This window comes from Chiloscyllium plagiosum, chromosome 32 (assembly GCF_004010195.1).
Source record: "Chiloscyllium plagiosum isolate BGI_BamShark_2017 chromosome 32, ASM401019v2, whole genome shotgun sequence".
In the NCBI taxonomy this organism is placed as follows: Eukaryota; Metazoa; Chordata; class Chondrichthyes; order Orectolobiformes; family Hemiscylliidae; genus Chiloscyllium; species Chiloscyllium plagiosum.
In genome coordinates, this window is record NC_057741.1 from 20343152 (window position 1) to 20370256 (window position 27105).

The following is a 27105-nucleotide window of genomic DNA, read 5'->3' on the forward strand; positions in this document are numbered from 1 at the left end:
CTAAGTCATTTAGCCCAAGCCTGGTTTTTGATCAATGGCAATGACCGGTCTGTGACCCAAATCCAAATATCTGTCATTAGCAAATATCGGCGTCAGATTAACAAAAAAAAGTTCGCACTTATCAGCTCTTTCAAAGAGCAGCCCAGTTAGTCTCGCCTGTTCTGTCCACATTGCATTTTCTCCATTCTCAATCCTTATGTACTGTACTCCGATTTATACACAATGCTTTAGCTGACGCCTATGCAGTGATTTCTAGAGATTTAGCATTGCTTCCTTGCTTTTATACTGTATGCCTGTAAAGCCCAGGATCCCACGTTTCCTGGTAAAAACAGTGACAACCTGTCTGGTCAAAGAAAGAGAAAATGTACACATTTCCTCAACTTTCAGAAGTAGCACAGGATAGCACTATATACAGCAATTGTAGTATCATTGAAACAGGAGGAAAAAAAAGACAATTGTAATCTATCCACAAATACCATGTCTAAACAGTAAATCTCATTACCATTACCCAGGATCCAAGTCAGAGACTGCATATACGTGAAGCTGGAAATTGGGCATGTGATTACAAAAGTTATTTTTGTTTCATATTTGCTATTTTCCAATCTGGTGGACCCAGGGCAGTCCCAGCAGATTGGAAAATAGCAAATGTGACACCACTGTTTAAAAAGGGAAGTAGACTAAAGATGGGGAACTATAGACCAATGAACTTAACCTCTGTAGTGAGGAAGATGCTGGAGTCCATTACCAAGGGAGAAATAGCAGGGCATCTCGAAAGAAACTGGCCCATTGTACAGGCACAGCATGGACTCCTACTTCACAAATCTTTTGGAATTCTACGAAGATATTTTAAACAAGACGGACAAGGTGGGACCCAGTGGATGTGATGTACCTAGATTTCCAAAAGGCCTTTGACAAGATGCCGCAAGAGGCTGCTGTGCAAGATAAGGATGCATGATGTTAGGGTACAGTATTAGTGTGAATAGGATTGGTTGACTGACAGGAAGCAAAGAGTGCGGATAAATGAGTGCTACTCTAGCTGGCAATCGGTTACTAGTGGCGTCCCTCAGGGATGGGTGTTGGGACCACAATTATTTAATTTATATAGATGATTTGGAGTTGGGGACCATGTGTACGGTGTCAAAGTTTGCTGACGACATTCAGACGAGTGGCAGAGCAAACTGTGCAGCAGACTGAAACTTTGCAGAGGAACATAGATACATTGAGTAAATGGGCAAAGGTCTGGCAGATGGAATACAATGTTGGTAAATGTGAAGTCATACATTTTGGTAGGAGTAACAGCAAAGTAGATTATTACTGAATGGTCAAAAGTTGCAGCATGCTGCTGTGCAGAGGGACCAGGCTGTCCTTTTGCCTGAATTGCAGAAGGGTGGTCTGCAGGTACAACAAAGTAATTAGAAAAGCAAATGGAATTTTGTCCTTCATTGCTAAAGGCGTTGCATTTAAAAGCAGAGAGGTAATGTTACAGCTGTACAAGGCGCTGGTGAGACCATACCTGGAATACTGTGTGCAGATTCGGTCTCCTTACTTAAAAAGGATATACTGGCACTGGAGTGGGTGCAGAGAAGGTTCACTAGGTTGACTCCAGAGTTGAGGGGGTTTGGCTTATGAGGAGAGACTGAGTAGATTGGGATTATGTCATTGGAATTCAGAAGAATGGGGGGGGGTTCTTATAGAAAGATATAAAATTATGAAGGAAATTGATAAAACAGAGATTGACAGGATATTTCCACTGGTAGGTGAAACTAGGACAAGAGGGCATGGTCTTAAGATTAGAAGCCGGTTTAACACTGGACTGAGAAGGAACTTCTTCACCCAATGGGTTGTTAATCTACGGAATTCCGTGCCCAGGGAAGTGGTTGACACTACTTCAGTATAGCTTTTAAAGCTAAGATAGATACTTTTTTGAAAAATAAAAGGAATTAAGGGATATGGTGAAAACACAGGTAAGTGAAGCCGAGTCCACAAAAAGATCAGCCTCGAAAGGCCGGACAGCCTACACCTGCTCCTAGTTCTTATGTTCTAATATACTGCTCGAAAGGCCCAGTAATCTGGCCCATGAAGGTGGTCAGTTTTAACTTGCACTAAAGTTTGTAAATTGATATGCCCCATTTACATTTTACTGGTCTAAAGGCTTACAAAGTATTCTCAGCTAAAATAAATTGCAGTCTTCCAAGAGATGACAATTTCCAGCAAAACATTACTACATATGAAGGTGTGAATGTCAGCATTTTTGTTAATTGTACAATTTGTTTGCCAAAACTAATGTGAGGAATTTTGAGGTTAAAGCAGTACAAACTTTTGACATCTGTTCATGCTATTTTTCAATGTGAAGGCTTCATCCAAGTTGCTCAATTACTTAATTCAGAAAGTGTACTTGCAATTATATGTCAAATATTACTTTTACAATATTCAATCTTGCATAGCATCTTGTTGAAATTGAAATTAGAACATGAACACTTTGTAACAAAGCAGGTTAAAAGCAAAAGATAACATTAAGATGACAGATCTTATTACAGGTTCATTTGTGCATTAACATTTCTAGAGGTAAACTTCATTTTCTACTTTCCACCTCAGTTCCTTCAAAATGAAGGAACCAGGAAATCAGACAGGGCATAACAGAAAAACAAAACACAGGCAAGAGAAAGAGCAAGAACAGGATCTCCCTTGATGGCTAGAACTTTTTTTTAGAAACAAGCAAAAGGGACCTCAATAAGCATCTAGAAAAATAATTGCTGCTTACATCACAGAATCAATTTGAATTTTATGCATTGAACCTCGGTATAAAATGTATGTCTCAATTACACCAGTAACAACGACATACTGCAATTGTCCTTTTGCACTGGAGCTGTGACTTCTAAATCAATTAAATAGCACTAAAATTGAACATAGAACATGAAAATCAGCAAACAAAAGCACACTGTCAAATGGGAGTAGTTCATGATGAGCTATGTAGGATATCAAACCTTCAAGAATTATTAATTTGACCTGGTATAGATTTAAAACAGATGAATTGAAATCTAAATTAAAAGGACAAGTAAATCATAGTATTAATTTCACCCTTTTTTCAATCTGACGTAGCCTATACATTCAAATTCCATTATCAGAAAAGTAAGTTTTTGAAAAAAATATAATCTTCCTAAAAATACCTGGGTTTCAGGTCTCTTATTATCTAGGATGACTGAACAAAAACTCAAGTCTGTCCACATCACACAATGCTTTCAGGAAATGGTTCAGCTGCAGCCCTTGGGACTTGGCACAGTTCCAAGCAACTGGAACTCAACACAAGGAGGCACACCTTCTTACCTTTGCAAACACTAGCCCTAGATAATTTTCACATGGGTTTGATTTTTAAATTTTCTTAGATCCCCATTTTATTTTTCTCATAAAATAATATAAACGTTCATAATTTTACACCACACAAATCTGTTAAACTGACTGATGAAACCTAACCCCATTTTACAATATGTGGAAGAGCACTGTATCATTTTAAATTAACTTAAAGTAAGCTTGACATTCAAATAACTATCAATGGGTTGTTGTAAGGTTTGTATCTATGCTGCAAAGTGATTATTTATGGGTTAGCCCTTCTGAGCGATGAAACCCACTGAGGAAGTCAGCTTTCACTGGGGAAAAGGGTTAAAGAAATGCTTACATATTACTGCTCATTATTTACAGATGTCAGGCTTAACCTGCTCAGAAGTGTAATTCCAGAGCAAATAGGACTTGAATCTGGTAGGGACACTACCACTGCACAAGAATCCTTTACCCGCGTTAACTGGAGATCACAAAGATGGAACCTGTTCTGAATTTTTCCCGAGGAATGGGCAGGAATACCGTTAGAAATTTCATAAGCAGCAAACAGTAGTGAGAAGCTGCAGGAAGACCCTAAAAGCAAACCAGACAGAACAACAAAAACCAAAAACACAACTACAACAGTATTCATGATAGCCCACCATTACGGCTTCAAGATAGACAAGGATAGGCAAAACATTTGATGCTGCTAGCTTCACCCACATTCCACAAATTTAAGAGTTAAACATAAATGCTTGGCAGAATGCCCATAAACATATAAAATCACAAACGTAACAGATGAAATGTGAGATTATGGTCAAACCATGTGTCTGATTGCCAAACTCATTGCATATGACTGATTTTTTCTTTCTGCATAAAACCATTCTAGACAGTTCGCACGAAAACAAAATAGTAGACCCGTTAAGGCCACAGCCTGTCAACCATTCAATATCATAGTTCAGATTGTGGCCTTAACTCTGCTTTCTTGCCTAGTAATAATCATTCTGATTCAGCCTTGCATATTATTCAGTGACACAGCCTTCAATGTTCTCTGTGGTAGAGAATTTAAAAAGCTGACATCCCTCAGATGAAACTCGTGTTCATCTCAGTTTTAAATGAAGTATATCTCCAGCTGTAAACTGTGCTCCCTTAGTCCTAGATTCCTCCAGGAAAATCAGCCTGATGAACCTTCTCTGAACTCCTTCTAATAAAAGAAGAACGCTCCTTACACAAGCAGACCAAAACTGTCCATAGTATTCCAAAAGCGGTCTTATTGATTAAAAGCAAAACACTGTGGATGCCAGAAATTTGAAATAAAAACAGAAAATTCTGAAGAAATTCTGCACGTATAACAGCATATGTGGAGAAATAAAAGTTAATGCTTCAAGACAGACATAGTGCTATCAAAGCTCTGTAGTGTACCAAGATAGTTCAGTTTTTTTTATATATCACCTCATTCGAAATAAAGGTACACCTTCTATTTGCTTAAATTTTTTTACGTATGTAAAAGTAAACAGGAATAGGCCACTCTGCGTCTCAAGCTTGCAGCATCATTCCAGCTGATCTTTTTATGTCGTATTCATATATCCCCAATAACTTTTCACCCCTCCGCACATCAAGGATCCATCTACCTCTGCCTTTAAAATATTCAAGAATTCAACTTCCACCACAGAGGAAGACTGTGACAAAGTTTCATGACAAATAATTTGCTATCAGTGCCATTTGCATCATGAGCTTGCTCCACCATTCAATAGGATCATGGCTGACCTGATAATTACAAATTCCCACCAACCCTCGATAATCTTTCACCTCCTTTCACATCAAAAAAAATTCAAGAGGTTCTGCTTCTACTGTGTGTTAAGGAAGAGAGTTCCAAAGAGAGACAATCCTCTCAGAAACATTCTCATCTGCCTTAAGGGTTGGCCACTTATTTTGAAAATCACCCAAAGCTCCAGATGGTCCCACAAGAGGAAACATCCTTTCCACATCCACTCGGTCATCCGCTCCAGATCTAACGTGTTTTAATCACATCTGCTCTTACTCTTCTAAACATCGGTGTGCACGAGCCTCATCTGTATAACCATTCCTCATAAGACCACCAACCCATTCTAGGTATTAGTCTCATGAATCTTGAGCTTCCAACGCATTTACATCCTTCCTTAAGATGACTAAAATGCTGCACGGTACTCCAGGTCTTTCTCGTGCCCTGTATAAATGAAATAGAACCTCCTTTACAAAAATTCTGTTAACCTTCCTAACTCTTCCGTACCTGCATTGTTACCTTTTGTGATTTATCTACAGAAGTCCCCAATCTCTCCACAAATTATTTAGATAATGTTTTATTCTTTTTGCCAAAATGGAAAATTTCACATTTTCCTACATTATACTCCATGTGGCAGATCATTGCCCACTCACTCAGTCTATGTTTTGTTGACTCACAGCATCTTCAAAACTGACTTTCATGCCCATCTATCATCACGTTAAGCAACCATACCTTCTGGTCCTGCACCCACGTCATTTACTTAAATTATAAAAAGTTGAGACCCCAGCATGGACCAGTGGCATGATACTTGTACATCTTGTAATTCAGAGAATGACTGAACGATACATATACAGTTTTCTTTTAGGTGGCCCATCGCCTATCCTTGCCAAAGGTGACTCTTGGGTCTACAGAAACTCTTTTGTCTCTCCATCAGGATATTAAATTCAATCATATGCTGGCCACTGCTAACTCAGGGGGACCTTCTCTTTGAGGTAATTAGTTAACAATCCTATCTCGTTGCACTATACCAGGTCCAGTATGGACTGCTCTCCAGTTGGTTTACAAAAACACTATGAACTCAGCTAGGCTACGTTTTTGCCCATTGGGTTTTTTTTAGCCTATACGTAGATTAAAAATTCTCAATGATTACCACTGCATCTTTCTGGCTAACTCCCATTATTTCGTTCTTTATATTCCTGCCTATGTGGTGACAGTTAGAAGGCTCGCACATTACTTCCACAAGTGACGGTTTTCCTTTATCATTTCTCCTCTCTAGCCATAATGTTTTTATGTCCTTGCTGTCTGAACCTAGGCCATTCTTCTTTATTGTGCTAATACCACTGTTAATCAACAGAACTGCACTCCCCTCTCCCCTAGCTATGTCCCACCTAAATATCAGGTACCACTCATCCAATATTTAGGTACCAATTTGTTATTGCGCAGCCGTGCTTTAGTACCTTCAGGATAATTTTCTGTGATTCAAGCAAAAGGATAGCCAAATTTCACTGTACAACATTCCCTATTTTCTGGCTCCCTCCCCAATTCATTTCTGCAGCATCGTACATGCTTTCTTTCAATTCGACAGCATCCTTAGCTATTCACAAATGGTGCATCTTTTTCATAGTCTTATTTCTTTCAAAGATATGTTTCACTGCAAAAATATTTCACTAAATGAAAACAAAAAGTTTTCATTCTACTTTAGCCAACTTTCATAATACCCTTGTGACAGCCTGCATTTAAGTTTCTGAAACTAATTTGAGGTCAAATTTCCAACTCTCAAAAGTATCAAATTTCAATCATTTTATGATCATTCATAACTAGGATGCTTTACAAAAACAGTAATTTATTAATCTGGTCTCATTACTAAGATCTAAAATAGCTTGTTCTTTGGTTGATTGCAGAACATGTCATTGAGAAACTGTTTCAAATACACCAAAAATTTATCCTTCAGGCTAACTCAGCCAAATTTGTTCCAGCTGATCTACAAGAGGATTAAAATCCCCCACAATTATCACAATACTTTTTTTTCCCCCAAGTCTCATTATTGATCAACTTACACCATGTTCTACACTATCATTCCAACCAGTTTAGGTGCATGGATAATTTAACTTTCAAATTTGCACTAAGGTGCTTTGGCACTGCACTTTATTTACTTGCTCTGATTAATCATTAGCTCTCGTGTGGTATTAACTACAAAAAAAGAGGGGACCAATTGGAATATAGAAAATTTTTAACTGGGCCACAAATTGAATTTTTTTTTAAAACACATGTATATCATTGCAATTTGTTTCTTCAAATAGTCATCTTGGTACACAAAATGATAGTAAGGAAAAGCTTTAGTAACTACACAGTACGTCAAGTGTGATCTAACCAAGCTTTGACACACATTAAACAGCACTTTAAACAGCAATCCCTTGTTTAGAACTGGAAGTGCTTCTTAAAAGAGAGCACGCTAAATGAAAATCACTCTCCTGTAAGAAAACATAAAAGATAGGCAAGTTACGCTTTTAACCTGTAATTTTTCCAATTAAAAACCTTTGACCATCTTGAACTTAATCTGGCCTAAAATTCACTCAGTAACCTATCACTAGCTTGTAGACTATACCACCTGTTATTTCATGCCCCCGCCCCACCGAATTCTCCTACACATATCTCCTCTCCATGTGTCACCTGTCTAATGAATCCTTCATGGCAAGGATCAAAGGGAGGGAAGCCACAAGCAGGACAGTCTGATAATAGTGCAGACCAGAAAGATCCTAGGTTTGATTTCTTTTCAATGACCCCAATTAGAACTAATAAGGCATAATCAGCATTGGTGTGATTGGATTTGAAAAACAGGTGGGACAAAAAACAACAAGTGGGGATACTTCCACGGTTGCTGGGACATGTACATGCAATTGTTGGGCAAGAGAAAGATTCAACAACTTTTATTATCTCTTGCCAATGACTAGGAGAAAGCAAAGACTACAGATGCTAGAGATCAAAGTCGAAGACTGCGATGCTGAACATGAGACAGATAAACAAACTTTTGGGTGAGGTGCCTGGATGCATACTTAACATCTTTTTAAAAAAAATGAAAGTATCTTTTTAAAAAAATGAAAGTAACAGAATGAACTAATGAATCATGCTTCAATTGTGAATTTTCTTCTCTAGTACATTCATTTCAAATACAAAATGTTGTAGTGCAGGTACCATTATGATATTGGAAACAACTCTGCTCAGGTGCTTTTTAAAATTGCATTTGAATTAATGTCGAAATGCACAATTGGCATACCATATGTTCATGCCTCCAGACAGCTACAGGTTGACTTTCTAAAAGATTGCAAGGTTAGTGTCATTTTCAATCCCCCAAGTGAACCATGATCATAAATCAGCACTAAGACTGCCTATTTCAACAGCCGTTCATTTATCAGCTTTATGCTGCAGAAACCCTCATGCACGTCTTTATAATCTCTCGACTTAAAGATTTAATTGCACTGCGGCTATCTCCCATAGTTTAGTCCTCCACCATCAAAAACTTTAAGTCAACCAAAGCACTGCTGCCACATGCCAAATCCCATTCATCCATCATGCCTACGCTATTGACCTTCTTTGGTTTCCGATTTAAAAATGGCTCGATTTAAAAATCTCATCCTCAAACTCTTACGATGACCTCAAGTGCACATTCCTAACACCACCAAGATCTCTGTATTGTTCCAATTTCAAAACATCAGATTTTAATTGCTATACCACTGGTGCCAGTGCCTTAAACTACCTAGATCATACACTCCAAAGCTGCTTCCCTACCTCAATATTCTGCTTTACAGCACTCTTTAAAACCTTATTTAACCCTGTATCGCCAATATAGTATTTTGTTTCGTAATGTTTTTGGACATTTTATTAAAGGAGATATAAACTGCTAATCTCAAATTTGGGAGGGGATATGTCTGAGAAAGGGAAGGGAGACAGAAAGACAGACAGTGTGAAGGAATATCAAAGGTTAACCAATTCCCAGCAAGGGAAGAAAATAAAATCTTAGGGCAACTCACCCTGAGATGCTCTTGCACACCTCCTAGCAACTGGTTAGAGCAGCTTTGGCAGAGGCCTGGGAGCAGGTCACCTGCCCGCCCTCTTGGCAGGGGGGTGGTAGAGGGAGACCTAAAGAGGGGGGAAGAAAAATAAACTTTTAAAATAAAGGTGGAGAAGAAATTTAAAATCTCCAGTCCAATCAAATTTCATCCCATGGCAAAACAAATCAAGCCCTCCTTAGCCTCCATGAATCTTTAAACTTCAAGGGTTAAAAGTTTTATTTGGAATACTGTCACTCCCAGCACCACCTTTTTGCACTCTCATATCAGCAGTAATTAGCTTCTGTGCACAGCTCTACCAATGTCAAACATGGTCTGGTAGCTAGTCAGGGAACTATTCTACACACAAGATTTAAGGGAGTGACAGGACGCTTAAACATGATGCATAGCAACTGAAGTCACCTGGAACATACTGAAATGTCTCAAGGTGTTTCACAGCAGAAATATGCAATAAGTTACGACAACAAGTCACATAAGGAAATATTGGGTCAGATAAACAAAAGCTTGGTCAAAAAAGTTTTACTAATTTGTTTTAAAGATTTGGTCAAAAAGGTTTCGGACAAGAATGGTAGAGCTTAAAACCAATGCACTGAAGTCTCGCCCTCCCTAACAATGGTGGAACAAACAGAAGTAGGAATACAGATGAGGGCAGAATTAGAGGGGCACCAATGGGTCATTAAGGTTGAAGATGAGAGGAGATTCCCAAAGTGGAAAGGGGCAAGACCATGGAGAGTTCTAAAACAATGACAACTTTAAAATCAAGATATCACTTGCCCTGAATCCAACATCAGCTAGAGTTAAGACCCAATGCGAGTTAAGACATGGGTAGAATTTTGATGACCATGTTTACAAAGGCAGAATATGAAAGACTAACCAGGCATCCACAGAAACAGTAAATTTTGAAGGTAATGAAAGCATTAGTGAAATTTTCTGCAGCAAACAAGCAGAGGTGAGTATAATCAACCAAGGTTGCAAAGGTGGAAATTGACAGTCTTAAAAGATGGCAAGGATACGAGGTCACAAGCTGATCTCACGATCAAATGCAATGCTGAGTTCAAGAATGGAGTTTGAAAAGGGGACATAAAACAATGGCTTCAGTCTTCTGAAGATTTAACTGTAAGAAGTTTCAGCTCATCTACTACTGTGCGTTAGATAAGGAGTTTGATAAGTTAGCAACAATGGAGTAGTTGAGAGAACTGTCGATGCACAGTTTGAGCTGTCATGTGTCAATGCTGTCAGATAATGTCAAAAGGAGCAATTCATGGCCTTGTCCCCATTCTCATCCATATGCAACATGTAGGTGAGAAATAGGTAAGATCTATGAATTGCTTCTTGGTGGATACTACAGGTAGTGTTCTGAGAGTATGAAGAGCGACAGTATTCCAAATAAAACTTTATCCCCTGAAGTTGCACATGATTTGCTACCAATGATTAAAATAGAAATAATTAAATTAGAACAATCCCACTCAAATCGAGGGGAGGACAACAATGGCATGATCAACTCTGCTGGAGGCTAAATATAGGTAGAGAAGGACAGGGAGGGAGATTGACTTTATCCACAGTAAATACATATTGTGGGACTGACAGACACCAATGAGAGATTCAAACATGGAGTGTAGAGTCAGATCTACAGCACAGAAAAATGCCCTTCACATCCACATTGATCACAAACAACCATTTAACTATTCCAATTGTATTTTCCAGAACTTGGCCCATAGCCTTGTATGTCTCAGCATCCCAACTGCACATCTAAATACTAGTTAATGTTAAGGGTTTCCTAACTCTAGCACCCTTACAGGCAGTTAGTTCCAGATTCCCACTAGCTTTGGGTGAAATGTTTTTCCCCACTTTCTAACCTGACTCACTGATCCAACCAAAGGGGAAGATTTCTTCCTGTTGACCCTATCTTATTTTATACATAGACCCTCAATTTAAAACATCTCCGTCTCCTCTGCTCAAAGGAAAACAACCCAGTCTGGGAAATCTCGAATGATAGCTCAGACTTTCTATCCTAAGCTACATAGTAGTAAGTGTCCTCACCACGATCTCCACTATAGTCACATACTTTCATGAGTGGATTCCAGGATGGCACTCAATACTCTGTCCTAATCAAAGTTATCTCAGTTGCATCATAACCTCCCTACTACTAAACTCTATTCTCCAGCTAATAAAAGCAATTAGACCATAAGCCTTCTTAACCACTTTATCCACCTGCCCTGCTACCTTAAGAGACAGCATACGTGCACACCAAGTCCCTCTGATTCAATTCCAGAATAAATAGGAAACAATTTAAGAGGCAACGGTATGATCAAGGTGTTTAGACAGGCAAGAGTTTTTTTGGAGATGGGGCACTAGTTGCAATGGAAGTTAGGTCAAACGTTTATTTGACATCAAAATGTTACTTTTAAGAGGATGGTAATAGCAGCACTAAAGGTGGACAGTGGCAAAGGAAAACAATTGTTAGCTGATATTGCAAACATGAGAACCAGAAGGAATGTTCAGTGAAACGTAATTTAGTGGGATGAAGATCAGTGGAACTGATAGCTGAATAGACCAGAGGAGTTCAAAGAGGATATGAGAAGAGACAGGAGAAAAGCATGCAAGGTCATGGCTCGGGGTAAAAGGACCATTAAAAGTTTGGACAGGCAGGCTCATGAAAGGCAGGAGCATGGCAGAGGCAGCTGATCAGATTGTCTAGGCAGACATGACATGTCTTTGAGGTCTGTTTGTTGCTAGTATGAATGGATGGGACAGGAGAGGGATTTTAGATGATGTCCAGTGAAAATATTCTTGTAGAGACAGAGATGTACAGCATGGAAACAGACCCTTCGGTCCAACCTGTCCATGCCGACCAGATATCCCAACCTGCCAACACCCGGCCCATATCCCTCCAAACCCTTCCTATTCATATACTCATCCAAATGCCTTTTAAATGTTGCAATTGTACTAGCCTCCACCACATCCTCTGGCAGCTCATTCCATACACATACCACCCTCTGCGTGAAAACATTGCCCCATAGGTCTCTTTTATATCTTTCCCCTCTCACCATAAACCTATGCCCTCTACCCTAGAGAAAACACTTTCCCTATTTATCCTATCCATGCCCCTCAATTTTGCAAACCTCCATAAGGTCAGCCCTCAGCCTCAGACGCTTCAGGGAAAACACCCCAGCCTGTTCAGCCTCTCCCTGTAGCTCGGATCCTCCAACCCTGGCAACAACCTTGTAAATCTTTTCTGAACCCTTTCAAGTTTCACAACATCTTTCCGATAGGAAGGAGACCAGAATTGCACGCAATATTCCAACAGTGGCCTAACCAATGTCCTGTACAGTTGCAACATGACCTCCCAACTCCTCTACTCAATACTCTTGACCAAGAAAGGAAAGCATACCAAACACCTTCGTCACATCCTATCTACCTGCGATTCCACTTTCAAGGAGCTATGAACCTGCACTCCAAGGTCTCTTTGTTCAGCAAAACTCCCTAGGACCTTACCATTAAGTGTACAAGTCCTGCTAGGATTTGCTTTCCCAAAATGCAGCACCTCGCATTTATCTGAATTAAACTCCATCTGCCACTTCTCAGCCCATTGGCCCATCTGGTCAAGATCCTGTTGCAATCTGAGGTAACCCTCTTCGAGTCCACTACACCTCTAGTTTTGGTGTCATCTGCAAACGTACTAACTGTACCTCTTACGCTTGCATCCAAATCATTTATGTAAATGACAAAAAAGTAGAGGCCACAGCACTGATCCTTGTGGCACTCCACTGGTCACAGGCCTCCAGTCTGAAAAACAACACTCTACCACCACCCTTTGAGCCAGTTCTGTATCCAAATGGCTAGTTCTCCCTGTATTCCATGAGATCTAACCTTGCTAATCAGTCTCCCATGGGGAACCTTGTCGAACACCTTACTGAAGTCCATACAGATCACATCTACTGCTCTGCTCTCAATCATCTTTGTTACTTCTTCAAAAAACTCAATCAAGTTTGTGAGACATGACTTCCCATGCACAAAGCCATGTTGACTATCCCTAAACAGTCCTTGCCTTTCCAAATACATGTACATCCTGTCCCTCAGGATTCCCTCCAACAACTTGCCCACCACTGAGGTCAGGCTCACTGGTCTATAGTTCCCTGGCTTGTCTTTACTGTCCTTCTTAAACAGTGGCACGTTAGCCAACCTCCAGTCTTCTGGCACCTCACTTGTGACTATCGATGATACAAATATCTCAGCAAGAGGCCCAGCAATCACTTCTCTAGCTTCCCACAGAGTTCTCAGGTACACCTGATCAGGTCCTGGGGATTTATCCACCTTTAACCATTGAGACATCCAGCACTTCCTCCTCTGTAATCTGGACATTTTGCAAGATGTCACCATCTATTTCCCTCCAGTCTATATCTTCCATAACCTTTTCCATAGGAAATACTGATGCAAAATATTCATTTAGAATCTCCCCCATTTTCTGTGACTCCACACAAAGGCCGTCTTGCTGATCTTTGAGGGGCCCTATTCTCTCCCTAGTTACCCTATTGTCCTTAATGTATTTGTGAAAACCCTTTGGACTCTCCTTAATTCTATTTGCCAAAGCTATCTCATGTCCCCGTTTTGCCTTCCTGATTTCCCTCTTAAGTATACTCCTACTTGCTTTATACTCTCAGGATTCACTTGATCTATCCTGTCTATACCGGACATATGCTTCCTTCTTTTTCTTAACCAAACCCTCAATTTCTTTAGTCATCCAGCATTCCCTATACCTACCAGCCTTCCCTTTCACCCAGACAGGAATATACTTTCTCTGGATTCTTGTTATCTCATTTCTGAAGGCTTCCCATTACCCTCAAACATCTGCCCCCAATCAGCTTTCGAAACTTCTTGCCGAATACCATCAAAATTAGCCTTCCTCCAATTTAGAACTTCAACTTTTAGATCTGGTCTATCCTTTGCCATCACTATTTTAAATCTCACAGAATTATGGTCACTGGCCCCAAAGTGCTCCCCCACTGGCACCTTCTCTAGTAGGTACACCCACATACTGAATCAGAAAATTGTCTTGTATACACTTAAATTCCTCTCCACCTAAACCTTTAACACTATGGCAGTCCCAGTTGATGTTTGGAAAGTTAAAATTACCACCCATAACCACCCTATTATTCTTACAGATAGCTGAGATCTCCTATAACCACCCTATTATTCTTACAGATAGCTGAGATCTCCTTACAAGTTTCTCAATTTCCCTCTGATTATTAGGGGGTCTATAATACAATCCCAATAAGGTGATTGTCCCTTTCTTATTTCTCAGTTCCACCCAAATAACTTCCCTGGATATATTTCCAGGAATATCCTCCCTCAGCACAGCTGTAATGCTATCCCTTATCAAAAATGCCACTCCCCCTCCTCTCTTGCCTCCCTTTCTATCCTTCCTGTAGCATTTGTATCCTGGAACAGTCCTGCTCATCCCGGAGCCATGTTTCTGTAATTGCTATGATATCCCAGTCCCTTGTTCCTAACCATGCCCTGAGTTCATCTGCCTTCCCGATTAGGCTCCTTGCATTGAAATAAATGCAGTTTAATTTATTAGTCCTACCTTGTCCCTGCCTGCCCTGACTGTTTGACTTACTTCTGTTCTCAACTGCACCAGTCTCAGATTGATCTCTTTCCTCACTATCTCCCTGGGTCCCACCCCCCACCCCACCTTACTATTTTAAATCCTCCTGAGCAGCTCTAGCAAATTTCCCTGCCAGTATATTAGTCCCCTTCCAATTTAGGTGCAATCCGTCCTTCTAGCACAGGTCACTTCTACCCCAAAAGAGATTCCAATGATCCAAAAATGTGAATCCTTCTCCCATACACCAGCTCCTCAGCCATGCATTCATCTGCTCTATCCTCCTATTCCTGCCCTCACTAGCTCGTAGCACTGGGAGTAATCCAGATATTACTACCCTTGAGGAACTCCTTTTTAAATTTCTGCCTAACTGTGTAATCTCCCTTCAGAATCTCAACCTTTTACCCTTCCTATGTCATTGGTTCCAATGGGAACAATGACCTCTTGCTGGCCCCTCTCCCCTGTAAGAAAATTCTGCACCCTCTCAGACATCCTTGAAACTGGCACCAGGAAAACAACACACCATTCTGCTTCTTCTCTGCTGGCCACAGAAACGTCTGTCTGTACCTCGGACTACAGAATCCCCTAACACAATTGATCTCTTGGAAGCAGACGTACCCCTCATTGCATTAGAGCCAGTCTTAATACCAGAAACTTGGCTACTTAAGTGAGAAGAGATGAGGACCATGCTAAAGAAACAGCCAGAGCAAGGAGAGCATAAAGGACTAAGACAAAGATCCACATGGTAGAGTAAATCAATCAGTAACACTTTGCCCAATAAAAAGCTTTATTTGCAATGCCTTCTAAAATATGGACTGGAGAGTTTGATCTATTATAAATTTCCCAGATTGGGGTTGTTTTCATTCTCGCAGAGCAGAGGAAACAGATGAATAAAATCAGTAAATCAGTAGAAACATTCTGGTAAGAAAAGCGCCAAAGGTTAGATACCTGTGAGTTTGAAAATGCAGTCGTAAGTGAATTAGAGATAACTCTTGCCAGGGTTCAATTTCTTCCTTTAAATATTTACTTCTGGAATATTGTATCCAGTTTTGATTGCCCATTTATAGGAAGATTATTATTAAGCTGGACAGGGTTCAGAAGAGATTTGCCAGAATGTTGTCAGGTGTGGAAGGTATGTGGTATAATGAAAGGTTGGATAGGCTGGGAGTTTCCCCACCAGAGTATAGGAGGTTCAGAAGCAATCTAATGGGTTTATAAAATAATAATTGTAGTTGTCGTTTCCCTAGGATGGAGATTTCAAGACTTGGGGCACATTTTTAAGGTGAGAGGAAAGAGTTTTAAAAAAACATGAGGGACAAATTCTTTACACAGAGGGTGGTTTGCATATGAAATGAACTTCCGGAGGAAGTGGCGGATGAGGGCTGTTTGGAAAAGGACATGAATAGGAAAGGTCTGAAGCAATATGGGCCAGGAGCAGACAGGTGTGACTAGTTTAGTTTGGGTTTACGTTCAACATGGACACTGGTTGGACTGAAGGGACGGCTTCTGTGCTGGATGACTATGATCTGAATTGGGAAATCTGTTCACAGCCATAGACACCCTGGTTGACATTATTTCCAATGTTGGAAGTGAAAATAATATAGAACCTCCCTGTTGTGACTCTAATGTTTTGAATTACTACAGCATTGGGCAGCTGAACAAATTTTTAAACAAAAGACACCCTGTGCAATTATATTTAAAAAATGACTACTTAATACAAGATAAATACTAGACATTTGAACTTTCCCACTGACCTATTAGAGTCAATCTAATATTGTCCATAAATAATTAGTATCAAAGTTGTAAAGTTGCATTTTCAAAGCTAATAGGTCAGATATGTAGTTAACACTAATAAGTTTCAAACCAGAAAATGGTTAATTCACATCAAAATAGAAACAAAAGGGGCAATACTGCCACTTGCCATCCCTAGTGATTAGCTACAACCCTAAAGTAGGACACATATCTTTGCAGCCCACAGACTTCAAGGTCAAGGATTCAGAATCAGATGAACTTGCCTAAATCAACATTTACAAAGAAATTCAACTTTAAAGGATTAAGTCTTGGTGTACTTCCTCCTTCTACCAAATATTACTTGAAGATTCTGAGATAAACAACCATACCATGTCAACAAAGGGTTAATACCACTGGAAAGCACAAGGAACAGAACAGTAAGTTTGGAAAAAGGAATACATTTAGCTGGCTAGAATGCCTCCAATCGTAAAAACAATTTGCTTTGTAAATAAAATGCAAACATATGGTAATGCACTGCTGGTACATTGCAAGGATTTTTTTTTAAAAAGTGCGAATATCACCCAGCACTCTTCAGCATCAAAAAATTTAAACAAAAAATTCAATTCCTCTACATGTCATTAAGCATGTCAATTAACTTCAATAATTTACTTAATTACGTTACAATAATTTGCTGAACAAACGTGTTGAATGTTACTTTAAAATAGTAGTAGTAGTCATCAACAGTTGGGGCAGCGGCAAGTCCATTTTAAAAGTTTGGCACGTGCTTAGAATCATGTAAAATTCAGTCTCTGACTCTATATAGCTGGTTTATTATTCCATTCCAACGGAATATCCACCTTTCTAATATTATAAAAAGCTAACTTCCTCCCATGAAATATTGCCGGCTCGTAGTCCCACAACACGTGCTAGACTGAAATTTGATCGGAATCGGGGGATGGGCATCATTCAAATTGCGCTGTAGTCCTGAATGTGCTTTCATCAGCAGATTCGGCAACTTGAGTTTCACAGGATTGATAGGGAATAGCTGCAAGTGTTTTTGGATGGGGATCGGAGAGAAATCTAACAAATCCATATTTCTGTTCATTTTTTAAAAAAAATGAATATTCTGTTGTAAACAGACATTATTCACACAAAAAAGATTTTATCCTAGTAGGATTATGGGTACAGCCGTTTTGACCTTTGTCGTCAACTTGGTGATACCATTAACAGTAGAAAGATCAAAACTGTTGACTTTCTAAACTTAAACTTAAGATAACAAAACATAGCCCCTAATAACGATCATGCATATAGTTACGTCAAACTCAAATTTGATTAAGTCAAGCATAAATATGCAATTTACCCAATGACGTCCTTCCTCCAACTATACAAAACTTCGACATTACAAGAGGTTATTTTAATTTAAAAAATTTTGCATATATTTTATTTCAGAGTGCGAGTGTAAACAGACCACACCTCTTTCAAATTTGCTTAATCGGATGCCCTTTTAAGTAAATAAAATGGATGAACGACGCTTACGAAGATGGCAACAGCACGAAAACATGGTCTGTATACAGATTTTTAAAAAGCACTCTTTTTAGAGGCATACCTGCTAAACTGAATGAAGTGATGGGTCACTTGTTGCACCAGACCTAAAGATACCGACAAGCCATACAATTTTAAGATAGCACAGCAGATCAAGCGATTGTTAAATCCACAATTTTAAAATGGATCCATACATTTTCCCCAATAAAAAATAATCAACTTTGCGATAAGTAGCAAATTGCAAGTGATCACAGAATTAAAATTCACCACTTGACTATCACGTTCAGATTTCCTTCAAGAGAATTCAATCAGATTTGAAAAGTAAAGATCCCGAGCACAAACCTGTCTCCTGGCTGTTGACATTCACGCTGTTAGTCGTGACCACATTTTTCCTCTTGGTCCATGGATTGATTTTAGGAGGAGGCGCCTCAGTGAATTTTTTCTCCGCCGACTCCCTCTGGCTTTGATCATTTTCCTTATTCTCGGGGTCGGTCGCCAGCTCCAGAGGACCGCTCTGCTGTTCGGACTGGTCCCGGTCTCCGGATTGTGGCTCTAACCTCGCCAATAGATCGTTGCCCGCTTCCTCGTCTCCTCCTGAAGCCGAGGACAACGTGGAGCAGGCACGGGTCATCATCTCCTCTTCAGAGCCGCCGCCACCACTGCTACCTGATGGCTGAGCAGAAGTGCCGTGATCTGTGATCTGAAGCATGGGCGATTCAACCTCGGTTGTCATCATGCACTGCACGGCTAAGCCGGTGTCCAAAAATCACTGCTCTTCCTTTGGCCTTTCTCTAATAATTTGTTTTAAAATAGTCACGATTTACTGTTGAATTAAAATATAGGATGGGCAATTAAAAAGATGCTCCCTCACTTCTTTAAAAGTCTGTTATTAATAATAAGAGCATAGAGACAATGAGTGACTCAGCCCAACACCCGAACAAGTTAAGGAGATTTAAAAATGGAAGGGGTGCAAACGAAAGAAATAGCAGAAAAATTGAATAAAACGCAGCCACTCCAGCGTGTAAAGCTAATAGCTCTTCTAAATGTTACTTGAAGGCAGGTGGGAGGGAGATTGCAGAGTATATATTCTAAGGAAATATACACGTTATTTAGATCTAGACATTATTCTAGACACGTTATTTAGGCTAGACCATGTGTTCTGGTGCTCACCTCCCCTTATGCAGCTTGGGGGGGTTCAGAGAGGAGAAGGAAATGAAGTGTCTGATCAGCTGGTTAAAGCTTTCACCAGCTCTGGGCCACCACGTGCGAGCAAGTGCTGCTCCTCACACCAACGTAGGCCGGGTCTCAGGAACATGACGCCGGGCTCGGGGCCCCCCCGCCCAAATCCTCTCCCTGAGGTCTGGGGAGCACTTCACCGGCCCGGCCAACGCCCCCACCATCTGCCCGGGGGGGCTGAAGAACACTCCACCGCCGCCGCCCCCCCCCAACCCACATAATTTCCCCCAGGGGCCTGAGGATTACTCCGCCAGCCTCAGCCACCCTCCGGGGCCTGGACAAGAGTCCACTGGCCCAGGGCCTCCCACCATCTTCCCCGGGGCCTGGGACTGTCTCGCTTTAACACCATTGTTACGACACCCAGCTGTTACTGTGGAAACAGGCCCCTATTTATTGTTTATTTCCCCAAATCCTGTGGAAATTTATTTTTCAAAACCATCCCCGAAAAATAGGTGGGAGAAATTTGAACCTGGGGATTCCATAACGGTCATTTTGGGGAACGCGGCCGCCACGGGTCAATTCAATGCCAAACATCAAAATGAAGAGTCATGTCCACCTCCTCCCCCTTACCTTCGGTCAGGACCTAAAAATATACTCTATCTCTCTCACACGCAAACCGTGTGTGTTATTTTTAAAAAAAAACTCCAGGGGGAAAACGTGTTTTCTCTTTTAGGTTGCGAGTCCCAGCGGAATTTCTTAATCGGGGGCACGGAGAGAAGGGAATAAGAAAATGAAGTCCTGCGGGGAATTCCGGCTTGCGAAAAGCAGCAACGAGCGAAGTGAAAGCAGGAACCGGGGAAGAGGACGAGCCAGCGCCAACACCAGTTACAATATGGTGGACTTCGAGAAAAATGGACGAGCGGCTCCCCTTCGGAACTCGAGCGTTGCAACAAACGTGGTTCCACGCCGCCGCCGCCTCCTCTTCTTCTTCTTCTTCTGCTCCACAACCTTCAACCTCCTCTCCGCTCTTCCCTTCCCCTTCCGAGACCGCCCAAGGCGGAGCACTCCTCTCCTCGTTCTTTCTCGCTTTCGCTTCCAGGAAGGCTCCGATTCTTCTCCGTTTAGCTAGACCGCTGCCATTTGCTCAAGTTGACACATGCTTCACTCCCACCATGTTAACCGATCGCTTGGTGCTGCGCCTGCGCACTGCCCGCTTCGTGTTTTTTTTTCCTCTCCCTCCGCCGTCCCGGAGAAGGGGGCGGGGCTGGCGTGAATGGGCTAGCGCATGCGCCTTTCCACTTGCTCCTCTCACCTTCCCCCGCGAATACAATAGGCGGTGGCCGGCGCATCTCCTTCCTTTCAAATCACAAGCGCAGTCTATTGAACAAGCAGCGAGTGTATTTTTTTTGGCATAACAAAATCAACGCAAAAGTGATGATGGCCCGTCTCACTGGTCGCGTCTTTTTAAAAAAAAATGCTAGCTCAAGTATTTTTTTGCGTGTGCTCGCTACTTCTTGCAAAGCCGGGCCCACTAATGAAAGGAACTTAAAACCTGGAATCCAGTTTGTTCCAACAGCTACACCATGGGTTTTCTTATGTGCTTGGTAATTAGTCTTTGTTGGACACTTTGTTGGACTCCTTTGGCTGTAAATTCTGTGAGCATGATCCACAGCTACCTAATGAAGGAGCGACGTTTCGAAAGCTACTGCTTCCAAATAGACCTGTTGGACAATAACCTGGTGTGTGATTTTTAACTTTGTTGAACAAAATCCTAAACGTGGAGACCTACTGGTGAAGTGGCAGTTTCCCTAAGCCAGGACGCTCGAGTTCAAATCGCACTCCCTCCAATAAGAATATAACAACTATGAGCAAGTTGATTAAATTACCTAGGATTTTAAACCTCTGGACTATTAGTCACGGGTTCAAGTCTCACGTGCTTCACGAGTGTAATTACGTCTCTGAACAGTTTGATCTAGAACATTTTAAGCATGCCAAAACACTCAAACTACGAAAAAGTATTTCAAATATAATAGATTTTATTTTAAAAAACACAACTTTATTGAAAAAATACACATTTTATCAAAACATTGCGTTGTACGGTCATCGGTACGTCCATTAGAATCATGTAACAGAAAACAATTTCTATACTCAATATAAACTCCCTGCTATAGGAAGCATGTTGTGAAACTTGAAAGGGTTCAGAAAAGATTTACAAAGATGTTACCAATGTTGGAAGATTTGAGCTGTGGAGAGAGAGAGGCTGGGACTGTTTTCCCTGGAGTGTCTGAGGCTGGGGTGTGATGTCATACAGGTTTAAAAAATCATGGGGTCCATGGATAGGGTACATAGACAAGGTATTTTCCCTGTGATGGGGGAGTCCAAAATTAGCAGACACAGGTTTAAGGTGAGAAGGAGAAGATTTAGAAGGGACCTAAGGGGCAATGCTTTCATATACAGGATGGTGCATGTATGGAATGAGCTGCCAGAGGAAGTGATGGCTGGTACAATTACAGCATTTAAAAGGCATCTGAATGGTATATGAATAGGAAGGGTCTAGAAGGATATGGGCCAAATACTGGCATTGGGGTATCTGGTTGGTATGGATAAGTTGGATCAATGAATCTGTTTCCATGCTGCATATCTCTATGACTCTGACTCTATGACTCAATGAGAAAAGTGGGAGTCTGATTGTTAGAGATAATAAACCAGTGAGTGGGAGGGATATTAAACCAGAGATTCAGCAGGAAATAAGCACAGTGCATGACATGGTCTTTCTGTCTGCAAAGAATAGGAGCACTGTGTGTTAATATGTACCTTTCAGTACAGGCAAGTGTGCCACACTATGAGTAAAACTGACTGAACTAAATTGTTTATCATTATATTTTCTAGCACACGCAGGAGGATTATTACGCAAATATTGTTAAGTACTTTGCTTGTTAAGAACATGTTATTTGATATCATCTGTTAATCTTTGGGATGGATAGCCTAAATATCAATACTGAAATTCATTTACCAAATTACTCATTTACATCTGAACACCATGTTGGCTAGATTCCTCAGGACAATATCTTGATAAAGAGTCAACCTGCTTGTTTTAAATTTACATAAATCGTGGCAGATAAAAGTCAGTTATCATCTAAAGGATACATTCTCCATAGCAATATCCCCATTGATCAAATCAGAAAGTCCAGTTACCAGTCAATTGGAACTCACTTCTCAAACAGTATAAAATGTTGCTTCCCTTTGACATAACTCTTAACAATCCTCTGAAATAACATGTCACTCAGTTCAACGGTAATTAGGAATGGTCAATAAATAGCATAACCAGTGACACCTTATGATGAGGTTATGGTGGATCTGATTTTATCAGTCAGGACACAGCTGGGGTACTATGTGCAGTTCTGCTTACCACACTATACAAAGAATGTAATTGCACTAGAGAGGATGCAGGATATTATCTGGGCTGTAGAAGTTTAATTATGAAGAAAGATCAGATAGGCTGTGGTTGTTTTCCTTCGGAACAAAGAAGACTGAGCGGGTATCTGATTGGGGTTACAAAGTTCTGAGGAGGATCTGGTCAATAGGGAGAAATAGTTCCCCTTAATAGAATGGTCAGTAACCAATGAGCACAGTGTTAAGGTAAGAAGCAAGAGGTTTAGAGGGGATTTCAAGGGGAAAAAAATCACTGATTCACTTGTGGGTAACTGCAACTGAAAAAGTGATGGGGGACACCTCAAAGCATTTCAGAACTATTAAGATGAGCACTTGAATCTTTCTAACGGGATTAGAACACATGGATATTTGATGACTGGCAGACATGACAGGATGACAGACCTCTTTACTTGCTGTAATAACTCTATGACTATGACAATGGCTCTCTATAACCTACATTCCATCAGCAAATAAAAACCTCTCTCCTATTCAGTGCTTGGACAACCCACGCTATTAATACTTGCTTAATTCACAACCACCACTTTACCATTGGTCAGTTGGAAGGTCTATGAAAAATCTTTTGATTTCATAGGCTATCACAACATTGAGAGATGCTTACTTTGATTTAAAAACTGTACATCTCACAATAGATTCTGAAACATTGATATATCTGAAATTCACAGGACACACCTAGATGTGGAATGTCCCATGAATGTGCAGAGGGCAAACAGAATATGTGACTTAAAAGAATGCAGCTTTGAATTGCATGACGTATGCTGAAATGTATTCAATTTTTTCCCAAATACATCTTAGCCTGGAAAAAAGGTCCTGAATCCAAGTTGTAAACCTTTTTTTAAAACTGAAGAACCAGAGGGCACAGTTTTAGAGTTTTACCAAAGAATCAAATGTGAGATAAGAAAACATTTTCACACAGCCAGTGGTCTGGGTTTGGAATGCTTTGCCTGGAAATCCATTCAAATCAGGCTCAATTGAAACATTCAAAAGGGCACCAGATGATTGTTTAAGTAGAAACATCAAGCAGGATTATGGGGAAAAAGGGAGTTCAGCATTAAGTCAAAATGCTGAGAGAGCAAATGCTGACTCATCAAGTAAAAGGCTTCTGTAACCATTGCCTCAATTTTATGATATGCTTTTGACTAGTCTTGGAGTCACCAGTCCTAACATCTAATTCCTCCATTCACTGTCAATTAGACTCATCGAGTCATAGACATGTACAGCACGGAAACAGACCCTTCGTCCATCTCATCATGCCAATCAGATATCCCAAATCAATCTATTCCCACCTGCGAGCACCTGACCCATATACCTCCAAACCCTTCCTATTCATATACCCATCCAGATGCCTTTTAAATGTTGAAATCGTACTAGCCTCCACCACTTCCTCTGGCAGCTCATTCCGTACACATACCACCATCTGCATGAAAACATTGCCCCTCAGGTCTCTTTTACGGAGGAATCTCGATTATCCGAATACCAATTATCCGAAAATTGGATTATCCAAAGGAGATCTTGAGGTCCTGATGGAAACATTACATCAAAGACGTGTTTCCAACAGTGATCATGTCTTTTGTTTAAACAGGCACCGTGTCCAAATGACTGACTGCCCACCCTCTCTATCTCCCCATACTTTCCCCGGAGTTCTACAAAGGGTTGTACCCTAAACCCCCCCCATTCCGCAGATAATCTCTCCAACATTGTCCTACACAGTGCAAAGGCAGAACCTGTCAAAAAATTGCAGTAAAAAGTGGCTGTGGCTGCGGCTGTGTGTGTGTGTGCGCCCGCTATTTGGAGACTTACCCCACAAAGACAACTGAAACAGTCTTGTTGTTGGTGTCCAGTCCATTTTTGGGGGCGGAGAGATGGTGTTCCTTGGGCTGGGGGTGGCGGGAGCGGAGAGGCGGTGTTGCACAGCATTGGGGCGGGGCCTCGCACGCAGTGCGCTGCTGCAGTCTCCTGAACGGGGAGCAGACTTTAAAAGTTCTGAGCCCCAGTGGAAAGATATTTAATCAATTAACTGAATAATCGATTGTCCGAACCAAATAGTGCCCACCCATCATGCTCGGATAATCGAGATTCCCCTGTATATCTTTTCCCCCTCACCCTAAACCTATGCCGTCTAGTTCTGGAGACTGCACGCCAAGGAAAAGACTTTGTCTTTTTATCCTATCCATGCCCCTCATGATTTTATAAACCTCTATAGGGTCACCCCTCAGCCTCCGACGCTCCAGGGAAAACAACCCTAGCCTGCTCAACCTCTCCCTACTGCTCAAATCCTCCAACCCTGGCAGCGTCCTTGTAAATTCTTTTTGAACCCTTTCATGTTTCACAATATCCTTCCGATAGGAAGGAGATCAGATTTGCACACAATATTCCAAAAGTGGCCTAACCAATGTCTTGTACAGCCGCAACATGACCTCCCAAATCCTGAACTCAATACTCTGACCAATAAAGGAAAGCATACCAAACACCTTCTTCACTATCCTACCTACCTGCGACTCCACTTTCAAGGAGCTATGAACCTGTACTCCAAGACCTCTTTGTTCAGCAATACTCCTCAGTACATTACCATTAAGTGTATAAGTCCTGCTAAGATTTGCTTTCCCAAAATGCAGCACCTCACATTTATCTAAATTAAACTCCATCTGCCACTTCTCAGACCATTAGCCCATCTGATCAATATCCGGCTGTAATCTGAGGTAACCTTCTTCGCTATCCACTACGCCTCCAATTTTGGTGTCATCTCCAAACTTACTAACTGCACCTCTTATGCTCACATCCAAATCATTGATGTAAATGACAAAAAGTCAAAGGAAATTGTTTTATCCGAATACAGTAGTAGGTATACATCCATTTCAATGTGCCAGGCACAGGGTGTATGTCAGCTCTGAACTGAGCTGTTGTTCTCCAGGCTAAATGTGATTGGTAGTCTTTTTACAGCACTCACAGATGTATCGCATTTACCTGAGGTAGACAAATTCATTTTTCAGGATTCTTGTGGTGTAGTGGTAGTATCTCTACTATTGAAACAGGAGGTTTAGGTTAAAGTTTCACCTGAGTTGTATAACATCTCTGAAAAGGTTGGTTTGAAAATATCATTTTCTTTACCCTCTGCTTTTTCCATGCACTACTTAACTGCTTTTCTTCCTGGCACCCTGGTTAGCAACAAAATTTCCAATGCTTCATGCTGATTCCTTGAGATCTCACTTGCAGGCATCATTGTATTGTAGACATTTGTGACCTGTTGTTCTCATGCCAACAGTATACTCACCATAGACCATGTGTTTGGAAATGTGGCTGTCACCCTGAAGTATCTATGAACAAGCCAAGAGTTGCTGTTGACTCCGGAGGAAAAACATGCTTCACATTAATGTACTTTACATTTGGTACTCTGTATTTGGTGATGCTTAATTCTCATATTAGGTTGCAGTGATAGAATCTAAGTGTCCATGCTTTGCTACTGTAAGAACACAAGCCACATATATGCAGACCTTCGTATTTTTGGTGAGTTTGTCCCACATTCTCATTTTCAATTTTGACATGAAAATTGCAGCTTTGGCAATCCTACTTCTGATTTTGAAATCAAGGGACAGATTTCTGATAATTGGTGATCAAAGAGATGTGAAGCTGTGGATGGCTTCCAGAATAAGATTATGATATTGATAGAAGATGAAATCTCGCAGTCATGGCCTACAAATTTGATGCTTATTGTCAGTCCAAATTCCTTGTAAGGCAAAAAGAACTATTATGTCGGCTACTGCAAGTGAACTTCAGTATGGACTGTCAGTGCACTATCATCAGGAACAGCACTACATATCTGACAAGCACCACAGACTATTTCATCACACTTAGAATGCTGTGTAAATGTAAATTAATACTGTTGCACATGACTTTCATCCAACTATTTTTGTGCAAACTGATCATCAAAGTACAATCAGATTTTCAGTTTTAAAAAAATTCTGTGAACATCGGCTGTGTGTGCTGGACAGCATGTATTACCCATTCCAGTTGTCTTCCAGAGTGTGGTGGTGAGCTTCCTTTTTGAACTGGTAAATTAATTTAGTGTAGGTAAACACACAATACTGTTCGGGAGGTCAAGGATTTTGACAGTGAAGGAACAGTGATATAGTTTCAAGTCTAAACTTTCAGGTTGCAGTGCTCCTATGTATCTGCTCACTTGTCCTTCTAGATGGTAGTAGTTCAGAGTTTGGAATCTACCATCCAAGAAGTTTGGTAAATCTGCAGTGCATCTTGTAGATGATAAATACTACTGCTACTGTGTGTTGGTGGTGGAGGAAGTGAATGTTTTTAGAGGTGGGAGCAATTAAGTGGGCTGTTTTGTTCTGATTCGTGTCAAGGTTCTTCAGTGTTGTTAGAGATGCACTTTCTCAGGCAAGTGGGGATTAATCTAGGGTACTCCTGTGTTTGGTAGATGGTGGACAGGCTTTAGGGAGTACAAG

At 40.8% G+C, this 27105-nt stretch overlaps 1 protein-coding gene across 5 annotated transcripts in view; it reads right to left on the reverse strand.

The window, feature by feature from the left end:
• The window catches only part of LOC122539387 (la-related protein 1B-like), a 114272-nt gene extending 93096 nt beyond the window's left edge, over positions 1-21176 (reverse strand). Inside the window, exons 1-2 of one of the 5 annotated variants that reach the window (XM_043674174.1) lie at positions 19826-21176; positions 18362-18842 (exon numbers count right to left, since the gene is read on the reverse strand). In XM_043674174.1, the coding sequence (XP_043530109.1) occupies positions 18362-18755 (394 nt within the window). In that variant the 5' untranslated portion in view covers positions 18756-18842; positions 19826-21176. Of the gene's footprint in view, positions 1-9102; positions 9212-18361; positions 18843-19825 lie in introns of those variants that run through there. The other 4 variants (XM_043674173.1, XM_043674172.1, XM_043674175.1 and 1 more) reach the window with 4 other exon arrangements.
• Between the last annotated feature and the right edge of the window lie 5929 nt (positions 21177-27105).